The 9,833-nt window shown below is 46.2% G+C and overlaps 1 protein-coding gene across 1 annotated transcript in view; it reads left to right on the top strand.

Moving 5' to 3' along the window:
* The first annotated feature begins 9,553 nt into the window (after positions 1 to 9,553).
* SNX27 (sorting nexin 27) overlaps positions 9,554 to 9,833 on the top strand; it is an 81,549-nt gene continuing 81,269 nt past the window's right edge. The window contains 1 exon segment of the mRNA XM_037501347.1: positions 9,554 to 9,833. Within this exon segment, the coding sequence (XP_037357244.1) occupies positions 9,554 to 9,833 (280 nt within the window).

Genomic DNA, 9,833 nt, shown 5'->3' with positions numbered 1-9,833 from the left:
TGTCTACTTTTGCAAATTAATCAATTAAACAGAAAGTAGTTTTTCATGTGGTATTCATGGAAGAAGTGTGGAAAAGTAGTGAAAAAGAAATGAGTTGGGCCTCCCTGGTGGCTCAAGGGGTTAAGTCACAGCACTGTGAAGATATCCGCAGCCACTGCAGCAAGAGTTTGATCCTCGGCCAGGGAGCTACCCACATGGCACAGCAGACCTCTCCTGTCTCACCCGCTGCTCCCCTCAGCAGTGTATTTCAGTCGATCTGCCTGTTCTGTTCCCCACTCTGTCTCTGGTGAATCCTCTCACCTTCCACACCTCTGGCCTGTACCCCAGTTCTTGTATGCATAAATAAATAAATCTTTAAGAAAAAAAAAGCTATGTGCAGCTAAGATAGGGAACCAACATAAATGCCCCAAAACAGATGACTGAATCAAGAAGATGTGGTATAGATACACAATAGAATACTACTCTGCCGCGGACCAGCACAGCGATGGATGATGAGGCCGTCTCAGGGTTGAGAGATTGCGCAGAGTGGTCAGGGATTCGGCGAATAAATGACAAACAGACACACTTCAAGAGAGTGAAAATCTGAGTGTAATTTTCTTTGGGTTTGTGACCAGTATATATGTTTTTTCTAAAAGCATAGGAACAGTGAATATCAAAGAAATCAGCTTGCTCATAGGTTTAGCTTATCATTGACAGGCAGTGATCTATGTTTGAAGTTACATCTGGACCTAGTCACATCCCTAAGTAGTCAGTCTACTAATTTTTCTTTTATTCTAAGTGATTACTTTTTTGTTTTAATACATACTCACTACCACTAAATCATTATTAATTAGCATGGGTGAATATACTTTTCACAAAGTAATATTAAGATCAAAGCTAACAAAGCCAAGGACATAACAGAGAAATCATTAAACTAACAATTCTATTGTTACACAGAGTTTAGTAATGTTTCATTTGGATTAGCCTGTTTGTTAAATTATGTATGTTTTTTAATTAGCAACCAATGACCAGAAACAGGAAAGATTTTAGAAAGACAGTTGTAGCAGAATAAAGTTTGTGGGCTTTGAGAAAGCGAGATAAGGTTCCGTGTGTTCAGCCCTTTTAACAATCTTTGTGGCGGCTTTTGGTGGTCGTTATTTCTTAACAGGCGCCCGGCTTATCTAAGCTTTAGGGAGTTTGCTGTTCTCCCCCTGCGCGCATGGTTCCTTGCCCACGCTGGACCTCAGGGACCGTGGCCAAAGCCATTAGCCCTGAAGGTCACTGCAGGAGGAGGTGCAGCACTACTCAGCAATCAAAAAAGATAAACTCATGTCATTTGCAGCAACATGAAATAAGTCAGAAGAAAAAAGAGAAATATTGGATGGTTTTACTTATAGGTGGAATATAGAGAAACCAAAAGGTCAGGAAAAAGACAAAACTTGCAAGCTGACTGTAGACCTGAGGCACACAGCTGGGGAGGGGTAGAGAGAGGAGTCAAAACAGGGGAGGCAAGAGCACAAGGGACTGCAGTGACAGCTCAAGGGTGCTATGGTGGTGGGAAAACTACAGGGACTACACCTTGGGGGACAAATCAAATATTGTGCAAAATAAATATGCATAAATAAACCTTTAAAAGAAATGAGTCAGAATGAACAATGTAACAAAATAAAATTAAAAACAAACAAAACAGCTATGTGTTACGCAGCCTACCCATCTTTAGGCATTTTTTTTCCCCACGTATCACTTGTTTGATCCCTACCATTCTCTTACGCAGCAGGTATTACTAGCCACTTTCAGACCATTCTTAGTTTAATATTCTATAAACACTTGTTGAGCTCCTTCTCTTGTGCTTCTGAGTCTCTTACACGCTGAGTGTACCACACATCCCATGTGACTGGTTCCTTGTTTTTAGGAAACTTATGTTCAGATTGGAAAAGTAAAGTTAAACTAGATATTAAAATGTTACAGTCTATACTGAGTGGCGTTGACCATAGATAGACCTTAGCATTAAATAGTCCATTGCCATGTAACAAATTACCACATGATTAGCTGCTTAAAACAATAAATAATACATCTTCTTGTCTCACAGTTTCTGTGAGTCAGGAGTCTGGACAGCCTAACAAGGTCTTCTGCAGGGTAGGAAAATAAATAAATTAAAAACAAACAAAAACATTTCAAGCCTTCAATGGAGACACTGACTGGGTTGTACTCCTTTAGGGAGGTGGGTATCCTTCTCCAAGATCATGGAACTGCTGGAGTAATATGTTGCAGATGTAGGACTGAGGGCCTTATTTTCTTGCTGTCAGCCATGGGCAACTTTTGGTTTCTAGAGTTTCCTGCAGATCCTTGTCCTGGGAGGGACCTCTCCATGGGCCCCTCAGGACTTTGCAACTTCCTTCCTCAAGGCTGGGAGGTGACTCCCTCTTGTCTGCTAGGAAGGAATGTTATATAATGTAACTGTATTCATAAGAGTGACACATCATCACCTTTGCCATATTCTATTGCCTAGAAGCAAGTCCCGGGTCCCACCCACACTCAAGGGGAGGGATTACACAAGAGAGTGACTCACTGGTGGGGGAAGGGGAGGAGATGACTGGGTCACTGGAAGGTGTATTTGCTAGAGGAAATTAGAAAGGAGTCGTCAAAGTGGACTCCTCAGGGAGGCTTTATAGTATGAAAGATGAGTGGAATTTAGACAAGCAAAGAGGAGGAAAGAAGCAGGTCATCTAGGAACAAAGGTGGGGGTTTTCACCCATGTAATTACTATACCAAAAGCTAATGGAAACCTGCTGACTTTGTACATGATAGAGGATAGGAGGTACTTTTTATCTTTAACCCAAAGGAAGCTGGGTACTGGGGAGAGGTTTGGCCTTGGTATCAGAAAATTTGGGTTCAAGGTTCAGTTCAGCAATTAACTAGCAGTGTGATTAGGGCCTGCTGGTTATCAGCGTAGTTCCTTTTCTTTTCTTTCTCATTTTTTAAGGATTTATTTATTTATGCATACAAGAGCTGGGGTATAGGGCCTCCCCGGTGGTGCAGCAGTTGAGCACTGGGCTGTGAAGCTGCCTGCAGCCTCTACAGTGCCAGTTCGATCCCCGGCAGCCAGTGAGGGTCCCACATGGCATGCAGACCTCTCCTGCCGTGCCCGCTGCTCCCCTCAGCAGTGTATTTTGTTAGTCTGCCTGTTCTGCTCCCCGCTCTGGCTCTGGTGCATTCTCTCATCCTCCTGGGCTTTCTGACTGTACCCAGTGCTTGTATAAATAAATAAATAAATCTTTAATAAAAAAAAAAAAAAGAGCTGGGGTACAGGCCAGAGATGCAGGGGGTGAGAGGATTCACCAGAGACAGAGTGGGGAACAGAACAGGCAGATTGACTGAAAATACACTGCTGAGGGGAGCAGTGGGCGAGACAGGAGAAGTCTGCTGCGCCATGTGGGTTGTTCCCCTTCCGGCCCGGGATCAAACTTGTGCTGCAGAGGCTGCAGATAGCTCCATAGTGCGGTGTTTAACCCCTTGTACCACCAAGGAGAACCATATCAGTGTAGTTTCTGCAAATGCTTCTTTCACATTGTTATTGTGAGAATTAAGCAAGCTCTTGGGTGGGTGGGGCTCCTCAAATTGTCCTGGTTCTATGTCCAAAGGCTTCATTAATTGCCAAGACCTCATTCTCTCTGGGTCTCCAGTTTTCTGACTCCTTTTCCTTAGTCTGTTGCTGGATCCCCTTCCTCTTAATGTCTCCTGAATGGGGGCAATCTCTGGGTTCTGGCCTTGGCAACCCATGTCACTATACCTTCTGCCTTAGGTTCTCATTTGCCACCACCCAGAGTGGGATGGCTCCCACATCTAAGCTCTAGTCCTGGCCCCTTTCCCCATTGCCAGTTTCATGCATCCAAACAATTACTAATCAATTCCTCATGGATCAACACAAGCCTCTCAAATCCAGCATACCCTAAACTAAACTTATTACCTTTCTGACAAACCACTTCCTCTTCTATTCATGCCTGGTCATGAGGGAATCACATCACCAAGTCAGGAATCTCATGTAATTTTTTCCTACCCTCACACCTAAGAGTCAAGTCACTGAGTGCATTCTCTTCAGTGAATCCCCCTTCCATCACCACTGCCCTACTTTAAACTTCATTGTTTTTGCCCGAATCACTGCAGTTTCTTCCCTGGTCTCTCATTTCTTTTTCCATAGTTACTGCAGAATGAATTTCCTGAGGCACAAATTTGATAATACCACTGCTGTGGTTAAAAGCATTCAGAGGCACCTAAAAACAAGTATGAAAATTCTAATTCCTGGCGCAATATTTAACATCTGAAGTCCTCCTGTTTCCCCTCCTGCCCCCTCTGCGCCTGTCCTGAACTACTGGCAGTTCTCACATTGCACCAGGTGTTTCAAGTCATGTGTGTTTGCATATACTGCTCCCTTTATCGGAAATGCCCCCTTAATCAGAAATGCCCTTCTGGGCCTCCCTGGTGGCACAGGAGCTAAAGTCTCAGTGCTATCAAGCTAGCACCAGCCACTGCTGCATGAGTTCAATCCCTGACCAGGGAGCTAACCCACAAGATGAAGCAAACCTCTCCTGTCTTGCCTGCTTCTCCCCTCAGCAGTGTATTTCAGTTGATCTACCTGTTCTGATCCCTACTCTGTCTCTGGTGGATCCTCTTACCCCCTGCACCTCTGGTCTATACCTCGGTTCTTGTATGAATAAATAAATAAAAATAAATCTTCAAAAAAAAAAAAAAAGAAATGTCCTTCTACCACTATCCTCTGGGCCTTGCTTGTTCTTCTCATCGATGATCACTCAGATAAGGTTTCTGTTTTGAAGGCTCCTCCTTCTTTTTTTTAAGATTTATTTATTTATTTATATAAGAACCGGGGTATAGGCCAGATGTGCAGGAGGGTGAGAGGACTCACCAGAGACAGAGCGGGGAACAGAACAGGCAGACTGATGAAACACACTGCTGAGGGGAGCAGCAGGTGCGACAGGAGAGATCTGCAGCGCCATGTGGGACCCTCACTGGCTGGCCAGGATCGAAGCGGCACTGAAGAGGCTGTGGACAGCTTCACAGCATTGCGCTCAACCAACTGTGCCACCAGGGGAGGCCCTGCCCCTCCTTTTTGAACTCTTAGCATCTTGTGCAGGCCTCTTTCATGGCTCCCATTACTCAGGAGTGCCAAGGTGTGTACTGTAATTAGTTTTTCTTTTATGGTCTCTCTTGCTAGATTGTGAGTTCTCAAGAGCAATAATGGTGTCTTGTTTTCTTATTTTGGTGCTCTGATCACCACTTTTTATTCTATTTGATCATTTTATAACAGGGTGGTCCCCAGGAAAAGGGGAGGTTCCAGGTTTCCTGGCCCACCCAAGGAAGGTGGAGTTGAGCAAGAAGAGGCTGGAGAAGAGACTGGAAAAAGGAAGAAGAATGGAGAGCCAGAAGGAGACCTGGGGGAGGCACATGGAACAAAGAGACAAGTGAAAAAACTGCACTTGCTTTTTGGCCATGGACTGGTTGAAACAGATGTGGATGAGAGACCCATGGGGAGGTTAACAATGGCAGCTTTTTTTACAGGGTAGGGAGAGGAGCACCCCAGAACCCACAAACCTGCCTGCTCTAAATAGGTTCTGCCATCCGCTGCATCAAGACAAAACATGTAAGACCTTTAATGGAAAGGAACTTTAATACAATTAGTGTGCAATACAGAAAAGACAAAGAATATAGTTTCTAAATCAAGCACCCAAGGTTACCCACCCCCTGCTGGGTAAAAGTCCACCCAAACAGGATTGGCCCAGAACAAGGCCCAAAAGCCTGCCACAAATCTATTTTTTTTAAAGATTTATTTATTTATTTTATACAAGAACAGGGGTACAGGCCAGATGCGTAGGAGGGTGAGAAGATTCACCAGAGACAGAGCCAGGAACAGAACAGGCAGACTGACGAAATACACTGCTGAGGGGAGCAGCGGGTGAGACAGGAGAGGTCTGCCGTGCCATGTGGGACCCTCAGTGGCCTGCCAGGATCAAACCGGTGCTGCAGAGGCTGTGGACAGCTTCACAGGTGCAACACTCAACCGCCTGCGCCACCAGGGGAGGCCCTACCACAAATCTAAAGTACCTCCCAGTGGGGACCCCTAGAAAAGGGTCAAAAACAGCCAGACAAGTCTGGGAGGAAAAGAGCAAAATTAAAATTAAAATAAAAGGTGTCATTGTTAACATCTCCACAGGTCTCTCACTGATACCTGTTTCAACCAGTTCAGGACCAAAAACCAAGTGCAGCTTCTTTACATGTCTCTCTGCTCCATGTATTTCCTTCAGGTCTCCTCATTGCTCTCCATCCTTCCTTCCTTTTTCAATCTCCTCTCCAGCTTCTCCTCCCTGCTCAACTGCACCCTCCTTTGGGTGGGGCAGGAAACCTGGAACCATCCCTTTTTCCTGGGCACCACCCCATTACACTTTGATTTTGCTCTCTTCCTTCCAGACTTGTCTGGCTATTTCTGACTCTTTTCTATGGGTCCCCACCGGAAAGTGCTTTAGACATGTGGCAGGTTTTCAGGCCAGTGAACCTGCTTTGGGCCAACCCTGTTTGACAGTAACTTTGGATGCTGGATTTGGAAATTACATCATCTTTTCTTTGTCGCACACTAGTTGTATTAAAGTTCCTTTCCATTAAAGGTATTCTATGCTTTGTCTTGATGTGGTGAATGGCAAGTCTCCCTATTTAGAGCATGCAGATTTGGAGGTTCTGGGGTGCCCCTCTCCCTGCCCTGTAACACTTTCTCAATATTTAACATTTTTTTGAATAGGTAACACATTCATCTGTAAAAATTCAGAAGTTACAGAAAGGAATGTAGTGAAAAGTCCAGCAATTCCCAATAATCCTTACATAGTCCCTAAGTATTTTTTAGAGGGTTGTGTTTGTTGCTTTTATAAACCACCAGACTTCCACAAGTTAAACTTTACTGCCTTTTAATTATGTATCCCTGTTGCTTCTGGATTCATTGCTTATCAACTGTATAACTACTTTATACCTATTTTTTTTTAAAGACTTATTTATTTATTTACACAAGCGCAGGAGGGTGAAAGAATTCACCAGAGCCGGAGCGGGGAACAGAACAGGCAGACTGACGAAACACACTGCTGAGGGAAGCAGCGGGCACAGCAGGAGAGGTCTGTTTCGCCATGTGGGACCCTCGCCAGAGGCTGGGTATCGAACCTGTGCTGCAGAGGCTGCGGGCAGCTTTGCAGCCCAGCGCTCAACTGCTGCGCCACTGGGGAGGCCCTACTCTATACCTATTTATTCATCTGTAAAATAGGCATTACAGTGTTGTAAGGATTAAATGAGATTATCAAGTACTTAGAACAGTGTTTAACATAAAAATGTTGAGAAAGTCCTTGATGGTCTTTCATGCTTCTTTCTACTCATCTTTCTGGGAATGCCAAGAATGCAAGGTCTTGTTGTTTACCAGGGTCATTTCTCAGGGTTGTGCTTATAGTGAGCAACTCTGAAGGATGAAGCAATGTCTCCCTCCAAGACAAAGAACAGGTTTGATTACTGATTCCTTAAAATGGTAGGTTCTCTAAGATCAATGTTCCTCAGCAGTGATGTAAATCCACTAAGTGCACAGCATTCATCTGAGCCCATCATGTCACCCCCCTCCCCCCCAGGAGGCTTAGGGGGCAAAAGGTGTTGACACAGGCATGCTGAAGCTCATCTTGTTTCCGAGGTTGGAACAGTCCTTTGTCCCTGAGTCAGGAATCTTGTGTCTTCTATCAGGATCCATGAACAATAACAAACCACCAGATTTGAGTAGTAAGTATTGTGGGCAGATCAGGGTGAGGCCGGAGGGTCAGTGAAAGAATTCACCAGAGATCGTGTGGAGAACAGAAAAGGGATATTTATTGAAGTACATTGCTAAGAGAAGCAGTGGGCGAGAGAGGAGAGGTCTGTGCACAAACAAGGACTTGGGCTTGTTTTATTACCTGTTTCTCAGGCTTGTCATGACTGGGGAATGGGTTTGGGCAGTTAGTGCTGGGATGTCTGGTCTTGGGTGTTGACCTTTGACATAGAATGTGTCCTGGCTCTGCTTAGGCATTCACCTGTCAAGTGATCAGTTTTAGGACCTGATTCCCTTAGCGACCTTATCAATTCCCTCTATTAAAGCTTCCCAACTCTTCCTGTTGGGCAAGGTTTAGGGGCTTAGATGTTAAGGGTATTAAATGATACCCGGACAAAAGTGCTTATAAGGAAACTAAGTTAAAATCAGGCTATTTTTCCACCTTCCACACAACGGACAGCCCATACCTTGAAACGCTGTGTTTTCCACCATTCGGACATCTAGTAAACAACAGATGGGCCTTGTGTTTGCAACAATGTATTGACCGTGTGGCTATGGCACTTAAGAGTAAAGGGGCTAGGCAGGGGAGTTGCTGACCTGCCTCTCTCAGTGTGGGAGTCACTCTTGCTGTTTGTCTGTGATCCTATCTCAAACATGAGAGCACTGCAAAATGCACCGGAGGCTGCAAATTCTGTAAGAGAACTGACAATGATCCTACCTCGCCTGGGATGCTTGTTCGACGGTCCTTTAAATAAACCATTTTCATTGTTTTTGCTCCTGCTCTTGTGTTTGCCGGATATTCACCATATCTGTTAAGTTTGTGTTTGGGTGGGTATCCAAAAACATTAAATTGCTGCCATTCGCCAAGACTTCTATGCCACTGGCGGAAACAAAGTAAATTTGAAAGAAAGGTAACTTCAAAATCATTGCTGAATTGAAATGATCACTTAGTCACTTTAATAGCCACTGAGACCTTAGTTTCCTCTATATGCTTTTGGTATACCTACGGCGCAATTTTTAGGTAGTTGCAATTAAAAGAAGTTGTGCAAAAATAACCGGGCCTTAGTTCCTGTTACTTAAGAACCTTAAGCAACAGCCTTAAGATGACTTTGGGCATTCTGAGGTGGTTTCCCATATGAGAAACAGAGAAAGGAACTCACGCTCCAGGGCTCACGAGGTTGCGGCCATGTGATAATATAACTATGCAAACATACAAAGTACTGAACAAATGAATTTTTACAATTTAAGCTGCCGAATCACAAATGTTAGTGTGTCCTAACGTTTAGGACAGTGATAGTGTGTCCATAGACTATCAAAAGGAAAAAAAAAAAACAAAACCCTCGCCGACGTCAACAGCTCAATCACACAGGCACATGCTGGGTTAGTATTTCCAGAGATGAAATGCCTCAGCGCAACACACGACAAACTACAACTCCCAGCAGGCTTTGCTCCCAATCGCGTCGCATCACCTCAGCTCCGGCCTGGCTCTAGCCCCTCCCCGCCCCCACCACCTAGAAACTACATCTCCCAAGAGGCTCCACGGTGCCCAACCGTTCGCTCTCTCTCCGCCCCCTGCCACCCCTTCTACCACCGCCGGCCGCTCCTCGGCCGACTGGAGTCCGCGGGCGGCGGAGCGGGCGCGCGCCGGGGGTCGCGCGGCTGCTGGCAGGGCGCGCGCGCGCGAGGGGAGGGAGTGGAGGCGTAGGGGGGCGGGGGGACGGCTCGCTAGCTCGCAAGATGGCGGACGAGGACGGGGAAGGGATTCACCCCTCAGCCCCTCACAGGAACGGCGGCGGCGGCGGCGGCGGCGGCGGCGGCGGCGGCGGGGGGTCTGGGCTCCACTGCGCCGGGAACGGCGGTGGAGGCGGCGGCGGCCCGCGGGTCGTGCGCATCGTCAAGTCCGAGTCCGGCTACGGCTTCAACGTGCGGGGCCAAGTGAGCGAGGGCGGGCAACTGCGGAGCATCAACGGGGAGCTGTACGCGCCGCTGCAGCATGTGAGCGCCGTGCTGCCGGGGG

This window comes from Talpa occidentalis, unplaced genomic scaffold (assembly GCF_014898055.3).
Source record: "Talpa occidentalis isolate TD23 unplaced genomic scaffold, MPIMG_talOcc4v2.1 talOcc4.9, whole genome shotgun sequence".
Classification (NCBI taxonomy): domain Eukaryota; kingdom Metazoa; phylum Chordata; class Mammalia; order Eulipotyphla; family Talpidae; genus Talpa; species Talpa occidentalis.
The sequence above is the reverse complement of the archived record's forward strand: the minus strand, read 5'-3'. Positions and strand labels throughout refer to the sequence as shown.